The following is a 13,270-nucleotide window of genomic DNA, read 5'->3' as shown; positions in this document are numbered from 1 at the left end:
TGCATAATACATAGTTACTCAAATAGTATATACTTGTCTTAATACATCATACTTACTCAAATAGTACATACTTGTCCTAATACATTACAGTTACGCAAACTGTATCTACATCTCCTGGCACACCACACTTATTGCACATGCATGCTTTCATACATTATTTCCACGTGTAATACATGTGACATTTATAAATTTGGTCAACTCAATTAATTATGCACCTAGGCCATGTATGTAGCAAACACGCCCAATGCCACTTTTCTGGGATATAAGGAACAGAGTCTTACGCAAGCCACGCTGGGTGAAACCAGTCTCTTTTCGCGGCAGTGAGTCAACAAATTTCTCACAACTAAATCGTAAATGGAAACGGAATTCAATTCCAACCGGAACGCAAACATCGTGGAAATATTTTTAACAATCCGCCGTGTCGTATTTGATGACTTTGAGAAAGGGCGACGCTGAACCAATGCAAAACGCCCAATGTTTTCTTAACTTCTAACAAAACTTCGCCCGGACCATATCCCTTGTCAAACAAGCGAGCAGCAGCAGGCCTCAGCATTCAATCAGATCAGCAGCTACTCGTAACAGTGTTGTCCTGACTGTAGGGATCCCTATACTGATAAGAGATAGTACCTTGGACTGCGACCTATAGATGTCAAGCGGCTTGCGCACTGACGACACCTGCCTGTCCACTTCAAGAATGGTGACCAGTCTAGACGACATCCAGTCTCTGCGCTTCTGGAAAGCTATAGCTGCAGAGTTCCTGGGAACGTTGCTCCTTGTTTTCGTCGGATGCGGATCCTGCGTCTCCGAGGAAGCAAGTATTATAAGCATAGCGCTATGTTTCGGTTTGAGTGTTGCAACGATTGTGTGGATGATTTGTCATGTCAGTGGTGGACATATCAACCCCGCAGTGACGGCAGCGATGTTGGCGACGAGGAAGATCAGCCTTGCGAGGGCCGTCTTTTACGTGTTCTTCCAACTTCTTGGCTCCATCGTAGGAGCAGGGTTGTTGTACGGACTGAAAGTTCAAGGGAAAGGAGGTCTTGGACTTACCTTAGTCGGCAAGGGCATGGACGCTGGACGCGCGGTTGGGATAGAGCTGTTCATTACCATGGTTCTGGTCTTCACAGTGTTCGCTTCCGTTGACTCCAAGAGGAAGGACCTCAATGGCTCCACGCCCCTCACGATCGGACTGTCCGTCACGATGTGCCACCTGTTTGCGGTAAGTGGTTCATTTCATAAAGCTCTAACTTTCCAGGGGGAATCCGGAAATTGCTTCCCTATACAATGTTGGCCGTAAGCTCCGGTTGATGAATTTATCTGGTGTGACCTTGATTGAGGTCATTGTAACCTGACAGCGTGGATCATGCTGTCAATCACTGTTTTTCCTGAACCAGATTCACGTACCACAGCTGAGCATGAAACGATGCTTACTGCTGCTTGAAACAACATTAATGACATCCTTGTCATAGCTACATTCAGTAACAGCTACCAGGCGCGTGGCAAAACATTAGTTTCGTGTAAGCCCGATATGGTTTATATTTAGATAAGCTTTTTAGCAACAATCATGTGCAAGCCCGGGCTTTTCATAATGACGGCTACGTCCCAGACTATGCGTTACCGCCTTCTTTTCTAAGAACTAGAATCTGTCTGCAACATCGCCTACGACCTGTACGACATACACCTATACAAGTCACTAACAACATTCCACCTACTATTCTCAATATGAATATTTCCCCACTACAACCGGAGGCTATCATGGTGGTTAAATGTTTTGGCTGTTCACATGGTAGAAGGTACTTGGAGTGTCATCATTTGTTTATGAGATATTCCTGGTCAGAATATTGATCTTCAGTAACCCTTCCCATCGTAAGAGGCGACTGACGGGATCGGGGGGTCAGGCTCGCAAACATGGTTTGCACGTCACAGGTTCCCAGATCGATGCTCATGTTGTTGATCACTGGATTGCCTGCCCAGTCTCGATTATTTACAAACCGCCACATAGCTGGAATATTACTATGTGCGGCGTAAAACTAAATCCACACACTCACTTTGTTTATCCTGGAATATTGCGTGAAAGCTAACCGCACATCTACCATGTCTGTCCGCTCAATGCATGGGCACGTGGCTTCAGTGGGTAATGGAACTTCATAAACAACTCCTCACACCACTGATTGAGACTTTCACGTCATGAATCATACACACCGGCACCGACTACAGATTGGGATCATTCCGTGATAGACCCAGATTGCTGATAAACAAATTGACATGTCGTCATGGTCAGGCTTACACATATGCATACACACGCTAGGCTGGCATGGTGCATGGTCAATGGTGCATGGTGCATTAAACAGTCGAAAGCAGAAAACTATGTCAACGCCCAATTCCATGACAATTATTCTGCAAATATCTCATTATTAGTACGCTATCAGTATGTGGTATGTCCTATGTTGAGGGCATCTGACATTGTACGTTGTATACTACAGATATCACTGCATAGCGCGTAAGACATGTAAAACTGGATTTGCCTTGTATATAGGACAAATACACTACTGGGTTATGTATACCAAACACATTACTGCTCTATAGTGCATATACAACTGACATACAAGGCAGTGTATATAGTTCTCATATACCACACATACATAGTATATAGCAGGTACATTATCACTGTATGGTATATGCAACAGACATTGTAGCACACGTCTGTTGTATATTGCAAACACATTATCATTGTATGTTGTTTAAATACATATTCAGTGTGTTACGTAGATATATATAAAATATAAAACTTTTCTTATTGAGGACACATCCGACTCGAATGACTGAATTATTTAGCTAAATTTATCAAATTATTTATAAGTAGCCGTGAGCACAACGTTAAGATAATTGGTACGTTTGAATGTTTGCCTGGTGCGGTAGGCGATTCTCGACGCCAGATTCCCCGTGTACGTTGCAGCCGTGGCGTCCCCGTGGTAAAGCACTTTCACGACACGACAACCGGATCCTTTCTGTGGTATCTCGATTATCAGGTCAAGGGAACTGGGTAGAGTTGTAATGACAGCTGACGTAATGCAAGGTGACAGAAAACTATTCAGATTTCTTGCTGATTGTTTATCAATATACTTCATAGCGATGTCTTTGCGTTCCGTCAGTGTTAACGGGTTTTGTTTTTTGTCCACTTCAGGGGTCGTTGGGGTAGCCCCGTGGTTAAAGCGTTCGATCGTCGATGGCCCTGAATATCACTAAGCGGCACAAAACTAAACTCGCACACTAACCCGCTTTAGATATTCAGTTTGTCGAACATATTAGAGCAAGATCATAGCTATCGTAATGCATTTAGTGGCTGATGGACCACAATCCTGCCATGAAGATCATACACGTCATGCACGTGTCAAGAAGCGGGACTGTGTATTCCTTTCAAAGCTTACTTTAAGTGGACTATAGTAGGTATGTCTAGCTGCACCATTTCAGCTTCTGACTGTTGTCAACATGTAGCTTGCATATGCTCTTTTTCAAATATAATGGAAGAAAGCGAATAGCTCAACAACTGGGTCAGTCAGTCGCCGTTAGCTATTGTTGTTTGGCTTTTGAATTGCATGTTGTTTAGCGCCACATTCAGTATTCCATTTATATAACGGTGATCTATAAATAATTGCGTCTGGACAAGAGAATCCGGTGATCAATAGCACGAGCATCGGGATAAGATGGCGCGTGTGAAGCCAGTGAGCGAGACTCTGGCCATTATTTAAGGTGTAGTATGGTGTCTTGCGCGTTATCTACGTCCACATCATAGTATACGACTACATGTAAGCATACCGGGACGGTTGGGTATCTCCTCTAGTCAAACGTTCGCCCGTCGAGTAGGAGGTACTGGTTTGATTCCAACATGGAAGCATTATGCGATGGCCCTGTTTTGTAGTAATCCAGGATTGTTGATAAAATGGCATAAACGCAGTTGTCGCTCACTCGTCTAAGAGTACAATTATCGAAATGCCCTAAGGTACAGTGAGTAAGAATATCCTTTCTCTGCAGACACATCCACAAATACGACGGTCCAAACACGTTTTGCTGCTTCAGTGATAGCGTTGTTTGCCACTGTCATTAGTTTCAAGGACACGGTGATATTTCAGTGCAATTTCTTGTTCGGTGAACATTCATTTATCCCATAATCACGGGAAGCACTGATGCGGGAGTCGACACAGCCTGCTGTTACTGCCGGCGTCCTAAAGCCTGTCTGACCCGTCATTGTCCTTACGACAAGTGATATCGGCTGATAATTAATACAGAACCTGTTCCCTGTTACATGTCTTGAACTTTACTTTCTTCTAATTAATCACCATAGAAAGGGGCCATTTAGCTGTAAAGGGCTTTATCAGGTGTTCAACAAGGACTGGTAATTATGTTGTCTAATACAACGATATCTCGGATATCCGGCTACAGTTGGTTTTACGTAAATCGTCCCGTTAATTGAATATCTGGATATCTGGATTTTGGGTTTTCATACACCTGAAGGAAAATACAAAATGTTTAGGATCCTCAAACCCTTAATGTACATGTGTAGACATTTAAAAAAACAGCATCGCAACACAACAATCAAACCTTTATAATTATTCACTTTTGAAAAGTATTTAATTGAGGACTGTTTACACTGAGGGCCGCTGATGTGCAGCACAATAGACAGCATTTTGTGCAGATGTTTACGCCAGGTACACGCCGATCTTGAACCGTGACATTAATTCGCGGTGGAAGGTTTGGCAAGCAGTCTCGCAGTCCCGGGCCATAAGATCACAACTTACTAGAAAGAAACAGGTATAATGTATATGGATAGACAACTTCTGTATTGCAATATGTACTATGCGATCCCTCTACACGTTCTAAATGCCACTTACCTGTGAAGATCCGGGTTAGAACTGATCTTCAGCTACCCATGCAGGTGACTATAACAGGATAGGGTAGTCAGCCTCCCTGATCTGTTTGATAAATGTCATCGTATCCCAATTGCGTAGATAGTTAATGAAGATAATAATGTCGATCATTGAATACGTCTGCTCCAGACTCAGATTGCGGCGTTAAACAATAACCAATCACAGTGTCGCTGAAAGAAGTAATAGTGTTATTCAGCCCATGGACAAGGTAGGGACTTGTACAGGCCCTCGTGTACAAGGTGCTCATTTACGTGTGCTATCAGAACCCACACATCCGAAGGTAGATGATCAGTTGACGGAATCTCTGAGACGTTCCTATAATGGAAGCAACACAACCCAGTGATGTCGCCTTGAGCAACAGCCTTATTCTTATGTGTATCACTTCTAAATGTCTTTCAGGACCGTTATTTTAGCTTATTTTAGATTATTTTTCTGATTGGACCCGTGAAGGTCCCGGGGTAGAATAGGCCTTCAGCAACCCATGCTTGCCATAAAAGGCAACTATGTGCTTGTCGCAAGAGGCGACTAACGTGATCGCGTGGTCAGGCTTACTGACTTGGCTGACACCGATGTCATTGATTCCCAATTGCACAGATCAATGTTCACTGGATTGTCTGGTCCAGACTCGATTACTTAGACCGCCGCCATATAGCTGGAATATTGCTGAGTGCGACCGAAAACTAACACACTCATTTTATGATTGAATACAGGAAACTATGCAGTACATATGGATAAAGGCAGTTTGAAACATAAATACTTAGTTGCCTAATTTGTACAAGACGGTTGTTGCTTGAGTTGGAACACATGAAGGACGTTGCTATACGTTTGTCAAATAGAAAATCTGGTTCTTTTGTCTCTCAAGTCATTTTTATGCAAGGTTCTTATAAACGAAGTTGCATTCAAACACCGCTATGTAAGACAGTCTGGGTTGTAATAAATCATCACCTGTACGTGATACAGGTATTTTACATGCCATTTTGAACAGTATTTAAGTCTTATCACGGTCCGTTAGTCTACGTGTACCCGGTGTCAACTGAGGTTTGACAAACCAAATAGCTTATGATGTGCTAAATCTGCAGTTCGAGACCAGGACCGACAGATCGTCGTGACGAAAAGTGCCTGTCGTTGGCTGTACGTATTTTTTTCTGTTTCAAAAACACTTTCTATTTTTGTGTAATAATAAAATGTGTTATCTCAGTATCATCGCGTCGCTATGGTAACGTATGGTCAGGAGTAGTAAACAACACTCTTATCCTTTCATAGAATCACAAACGAACACACAGAAATCATTTCATAAAGCCTATCACACTCCGATCTGAATTTATAATGGAATGATTTTATATATAGTTACGCAGTTTGTGGAAAACGTTTTAATTATTTTTTTTGGTATTTATTTCGCCTTCTCCCGTTTCTTGCTAGTTGTAATTGGAGATGTGAAACAGGTAGAGCCAGTCTGGATATCCTGAGGGACACCTGATGTCCCGATGGTGACGTCGATGTGGCTCACCATGTAAGCCCTTCTCTGTCACAGAAGGCAAATAAAGTATCGTCAACTGCAGCTCTATTTGACTTCACAGAAAACAGGAGAGGGTTTTAATGAGTTCGTCATGGAGAAAAGGTGTGTTTAAATGCAGTGACTGAAACTATTGATCTGTGTATGACCCGGGTTTCCCTAATATGTCCGCTTCGCTTGTTAAACCCGACCGTTACCTCTTTAATCTTGCTTGTTAGGAGTCCATCTGTTGTCTGATAACCCTGGTTGACAAAGCACTTGAGGTCAGACAGGTGTGGATTCTGAAAGCTAATAGAAAATGTGTCTTTCACGGACTGTTGCCATATGCCATGGTTTGTTGATGAAACTGAAAATTAGAAAATAATTCACTGTGATTCACCCATCCGCTCATTGGGATTTGTTTTGTAAACGGAGCGCCAAACCTGTTCACAATAGTTTTGGGCATTGTGGAATATAGCACATTGCCTTGTTGATAGTTTGGTCAGCAGAATCTTCGAATTTCATTTTTCTGAAGACAAGTTCAGAAAACTGACTTTAATAAAACATGACATTACAGCATTACCGCGTGTCAGAACAGAACCTCAGTAACAGCGACAAATCCATTTCCCAAATCCTAATGCATCTCTGGTTTACCAGTCCATTATAAAGATTCTACTATATCATAAGCACATGTTCCTGAAACACTATCAACCAAAAACGATACCACGTGTTAGTGAAAAGATCATTTTCCTAACACGTTCAAGATGTCTGCCTACGCACATACTGACAAAGTCCTAGCTTTCTTTTGACATTAAGGAATGACTACCATTTTACTGATATGCGACGACAAGGGAGACATGGAGGCGACAGCATGGCCTTGAGGCTGATCCTGCTGAGGCATTGGACCTGTGAATATCCGGGATAGAATTGTCTTCAGCAACCTTTGCTTGTGGTAAGAGGCGAAGGGGCACAAGACCCGGGTTAGAATTGATTTTCAGGACCCCGTGCTTGTTGCAAGAGGCGACAGAGTGGTCAGGCTTGCTTTCTTGTGGATGGACGTCAAATATATATTCATATATCGATGGTTACCATTTGCGTAGATAGATGCTTATCATTTCAACCATTGGATTGTCTGGTCCGTTAAATACAGACCACCCTTATATACCTGAATTACTGAGCGTTAAACAACCAGCACAGACCACTCTTACACTGCGTTATTACTGAGCGTTAAACAACAAGTAGAGACCGCCCTTATACATGCAGCGTTATTACTGAGCGTTAAACAACAAGTAGAGACCGCCCTTATTTAGCTGGATTGCTGAGCGTTCAAAAACACAAACACGAAACTGGGACACTGCTTATGCTAACGACAACTGCTGCAATCCTATTGCTCCTACTGATGTAGATCTGGTTGTAACGAAAACCATGAATGATTGCGAAAAACGCGTTTGTTCAAAATGTCATGCGATTTACAATCGTGGCAATTACAAAATGTTTGATTTTACTCTATATTTTCAACAGCTTGAGTGATTTGAGGTTAATTGCGGTCAACCGCAGAGAAAATCTATTTGTAATTTGCTAATTAGATGGGTCGGAAATTCACGACCGGAAGTTATGACTCTTGACCTTAAGGGAGGTATCATTTGCATAAACTAATGACGTTAACAACTGGCTCTTCCTGTATGTATATAAAAGAGCATGCTTTGACGCCCAATGAACGACCCCGGAGAACACTAGTACTAGTTGTCTAAAAATGTCAGATTTACGCAAGATATATTTACTGTACTAATGGGACAATCCCAAGCGATTGTATCTCGTTATGTGACACTTGGCTCTAGCACGTGCGCACGTTGTCATGGTTTCTGTTGATCGTTCGTGTCGTGTTTTGCTGTTTGTCGTTCCACGACTGTGACGTCCAGCAATTTACTATTTTTATTTCTCCGTTTAGGAAATCAAGCATATTTGCGATAGTTTACAGCCTCTGCCTTTTCACTGATGTGCATATGTCCGCTAGGCATCTCACTTTGCCTTTCTACTGATGTTCACATCTCATACAATAATATACTGAACAGCAAAAGAGACGCAACTCTGACTTTTTGTCTAGTTATTAAATAAACAAAGACGCTTTCCTTTTAGACATTTGTTTCGAGACTTGCGTTTCTTTTGCTGTTCAGAACAGCATATTTGTCTTTCCAGTAAGGCGTACCTTTCCATCAATGGACGGTTTGGATATTTAACCCACCTATGACCTTTTCTATTGTCAAAGACATACATACTTCCATCAATTCATCAATTCTATCGGTCAGTGCGGCGACTAAACTGTTGGTTTTTTTCGTAAGGATAGACGTTGTTTGTTTACTGCAAACTCGCGCCAACTTTGCGCCAATATGACGGAGGTATACAAGCAATTTACTCATATTAAGGTATTAAGTAATCAACCTATAAACCCAACACAGGTTGTTTGGGTTATATACTACTCCGTTCTTCTAGCCGTTGTAGTCTTGTGTGTAACTGTAACGATGTAGCGACTTCTGTAGTAACGAGTTACCAAAGACAATAGAGGGGTTACTAGACTAACACCCTTGGTTAACTACAATAGTGTTTGGTGATATAACACGTTGTCTATATTGGTAACACTGGGGCACATCTTAGGTATACTACAGCGTAAAGGGGTTACTGGGCTAACACCCTTGGTTAACTACAATAGTGTTTGGTGATATAACACGTTGTCTATATTGGTAACACTGGGGCACATCTTAGGTATACTACAGCGTAAAGGGGTTACTGGGCTAACACCCTTGGTTAACTACAATAGTGTTTGGTGATATAACACGTTGTCTATATTGGTAACACTGGGGCACATCTTAGGTATACTACAGCGTAAATGGGTTACTGGGCTAACACCCTTGGTTAACTACAGTAGTGTTTGGTGATATAACACGTTGTCTATATTGGTAACACGGGGGCACATCTTAGGTATACTACAGCGTGAATGGGTTACTGGGCTAACACCCTTGGTTAACTACAGTAGTGTTTGGTGATATAACATGTTGTCTATATTGGTAACACTGGGGCACATCCTTGGTATACTACAGCGTGAATGGGTTACTAGACTAACATGTAGTCTCTGAAAGGAACATATTTTACTAAAAAAAAGTCCTAGTGAAAAAATAATTATGAAATGGAGCCCTGAGTCTTTCTTCATATTCAGCCTGAAGCTAATCGAATGTAGACTTGCGCCATTTTCTTGCATGGGCTTTCTTGGATATATTTGCTTCAGGGTCAGCAAGACAGACTAAGAGGTTACAATCCGGCGGTTAGACTGGCAGGCTCTACTAGTGACTCTATGGGTATACAACAGCTACAACATAAAGGGGCAGTGGAAATAGTTGTAGTTGTTAGACTACTAGGCTCTACTAGTGACTGTATGGGTATACAACAGCTACAACATAAAGGGCCAGTGAAAATAGTTGTAGTTGTTAGACTACTAGACTCTACTAGTGACTGTATGGGTATATAACAGCTACAACATAAAGAGGCAGTGGAAATAGTTGTAGTTGTTAGACTACTAGACTCTACTAGTGACTGTATGGGTATACAACAGCTACAACATAAAGGGCCAGTGAAAATAGTTGTAGTTGTTAGACTACTAGACTCTACTAGTGACTGTATGGGTATACAACAGCTACAACATAAAGGGCCAGTGAAAATAGTTGTAGTTGTTAGACTACTAGACTCTACTAGTGACTGTATGGGTATACAACAGCTACAACATAATGGGCCAGTGGAAATAGTTGTAGTTGTTAAACGGCAGGGGCTGTAGTAGTAGTGGTCGTAGCAGTTGCATCAGCGGGGAAGAAAGAGTGGTCGTAGAAGTTGCAACAGCTGGGCCAGAAGTTGTGTTTGTAATAGTTACAACACCAGGGAAAGCAGTTAAAACCGTATCAAGTACCCCGACAAGTAGGTCTGATCCGCCATGTTTGTCACCCTTCTCTTCGTGTCAGACTTTAATGTCGATACAAGTGGACATAATTTCAGGGCATAGAGTTGTGGAGTTGAGTTAGGTTGGGTTTTACGTCACATCGGAATTATTATAGCCATACAGCGACGAGTCTGCATTCATAAACATTTAAAGTACAAAGTCCAAATGTGATGCTATTGTTGTTTTTGTTTTGTTTTGTTTTTGATTTTATTTGTTTGTTTGTTTTGGGTTTTTAAAGTTTTTTTTGTTTGGGTTTTGTTTGTTTTTTGGGAGGTGGTGGGGTGGGTGTTTAAAAATTAAAAGCATATATATTCAATACATTATTATAAACAAACAGAATACGTCTTAGCACTAAATTCAAAAACAAGTATTTCGCCATTCAGCATAAAGAACCCCTCAGAAAACAGTTAAAGGTGGCCAGACTGTCATCAACTGTCCTGCTAATCTCATTAAGAAACTATGGTGAACACTTTGACATACAAGCTGGTTTTCAGTTCCCTTGCTATAATTAGTTTATCTCCATTAGTCAGACGTAGGCCATACCCACATACAGAACAACCTCGGTGAAGTGGTTCTTGTGCTGTCATTTTAGGTCAGCACGTATCAATTCCATCGCTATTTCCATCTCCAAATAAATACAGACTACTATGAAAATTGCCCCTCCTCTATGTGCATTGCTGTGCTTGGTGATAAGTAATAGAATATTAGATGTAAATTATGCTGTAATTAAAGAAACAAAGCCAGAAAACACCGATTTGTTCAATGCAATAATGTGTAATCCGCAAAATAACATATTCTAGACATGTCTGCTATGCGCAAGAAGGACTCGAGTTGTTTACATCTGTTTGGTTTTATTCCTTTGTTTACCCGTGTTGCTAACTTTCACTACGATGTTACTACAACAGGGGTGATGCGAAAAACCGAATTCAAAATTAACATACTCTTCACGTTCAGTCTGTGTACTCGAACACCTTCACCACCGCGGCCAACTGTTGAAACACGGAAGTTTATGGCAACATTTAATCCTGTTTAAAGATCTCTCTTTGCTGACAAGTGTGTTACTACTTCCCACCGCTGAACTAGGCGTATCAACTCATCTTAGCTCCAACGCCCGACTTATGCTTACGCCATTAACGTTTTTACTGCCAAATCTATGTGGAACGGAAGAAGAGAGGCTTTTTGTTTTCGCATTCTGTGTTTCTGACCTGTTTCTGTGTTTGCTGTTGTAACACCGGCTGTGCTTGGCGATATAGCGATATATAGTCTATATTGGTAAACACGGGGCACATTCTTAGTTAACTACGATAGTGTTTGGTGATATAACACGTTGTCTATATTGGTAACATTGGGGCATACCCTTGGTTACCTACAATTGTGTTTGGTGATTTAACACGTTGTCCATATTGGTAACATTGTCTACATTGTTAACACTGGGACACACCCTTGGTTAACTACAACAGTGATTGATGGTAACAGGTTGTCTACATTGGTAGCATTGGGGCACATCCTTGAAAAACAATAGTGTTTCGTGATAACACGTTGTCTACATTGGTAACACTGGGACACATCCATGAAAAGCAATAGTGTTTGGTGATGTAACACGTTGTCTACATTGGTAACATTGGGACACATCCTTGAAAAACAATAGTGTTTGGTGATGTAACACGTTGTCAACATTGGTAACACTGGGACACACCCTTGGCTAACTATAATAGTGGTTGATGATAACACGTTGTCTACATTGGTAACACTGGGACACATCCTTGAAAAACAATAGTGTTTGGTGATGTAACACGTTGTCTACATTGGTAACATTGGGGCACATCCTTGAAAAGCAATAGTGTTTCGTGATAACACGTTGTCTACATTGGTAACACTGGGACACATCCATGAAAAGCAATAGTGTTTGGTGATGTAAAACGTTGTCTACATTGGTAACATTGGGACACATCCTTGAAAAACAATAGTGTTTGGTGATGTAACACGTTGTCTACATTGGTAACACTGGGACACACCTTTGGTTAACTATAATAGTGGTTGATGATAACACGTTGTCTACATTGGTAACACTGGGACACACCTTTGATTAACTACAATAGTGTATGGTGATTTAACACGTTGTCTACATTGGTAACAATGGGTCACACCCTTGGTTTACTTCAATAGTATTTGGTGATATAACATGTTGTCCATATTGGTAACATTGGGACACATACTCGGTTAACTACAATAGTGTTTGGTGATTTAACACGTCTATATTGGCACATTCTTGCTTGACAACAAGTACTTGACGACTTTGATAGCTGAAATACAAGCATCACAGGGTGTTGTAAAACACAAGAGGGGTTCGGTTCTACAACAGTTGTAATGTAGACGAACGTGTTTCAGTTCATTATCCACAACTGTCATCCATATATTGTAATCCTTCCTAACTGTCACGATGTTTCAGTTCAGTATCCACTACTGTCAATATGTTTCAGTTCAATATCCACAACTGTCATGATGTTTCAGTTGAATATTAACCACTGTCTGCACATAGTAGTGCAATGACCACCACGTATTGCAGTTTCATATAACCACTGTCTGCACATGTTAGTGAAAATAATAAACAAGAATTACAACACATCTCCAGAAATGGACTTCACTCATTGCAACCATATGGGGATTTGAACCCGGGTCGTCGGCTTGACGAGCGATCACTTTAACCACTTGGCTTCCCAACCGCCCCATGTATTATATGATTATGTCTGTAGCACCAAAACAATCCCTCACTAACTTGTCAGATAATGGCAGAAGTAATTCATAAAGCACCACCTCTAGTGAAGAACTGTTCACGACGTTCCTGGAAGTCCAGACACAGCAGCCTCAGTC

At 41.4% G+C, this 13,270-nt stretch overlaps 1 protein-coding gene across 1 annotated transcript in view; it reads left to right on the top strand.

Moving 5' to 3' along the window:
* Positions 1 to 293: 293 nt before the first annotated feature.
* Positions 294 to 13,270, top strand: part of LOC137258364 (aquaporin-5-like) — a 31,055-nt gene continuing 18,078 nt past the window's right edge. Inside the window, exon 1 of the mRNA XM_067796020.1 lies at positions 294 to 1,219. Coding sequence (XP_067652121.1) covers positions 647 to 1,219 — 573 coding nt within the window. The 5' untranslated portion in view covers positions 294 to 646. The remainder of the gene's footprint in view (positions 1,220 to 13,270) is intronic.

This window comes from Haliotis asinina, chromosome 12 (assembly GCF_037392515.1).
Source record: "Haliotis asinina isolate JCU_RB_2024 chromosome 12, JCU_Hal_asi_v2, whole genome shotgun sequence".
NCBI classification, from domain to species: domain Eukaryota; kingdom Metazoa; phylum Mollusca; class Gastropoda; order Lepetellida; family Haliotidae; genus Haliotis; species Haliotis asinina.
Note: the sequence above shows the minus strand (reverse complement) of the source record. Positions and strands in the feature narration are given on the sequence as shown.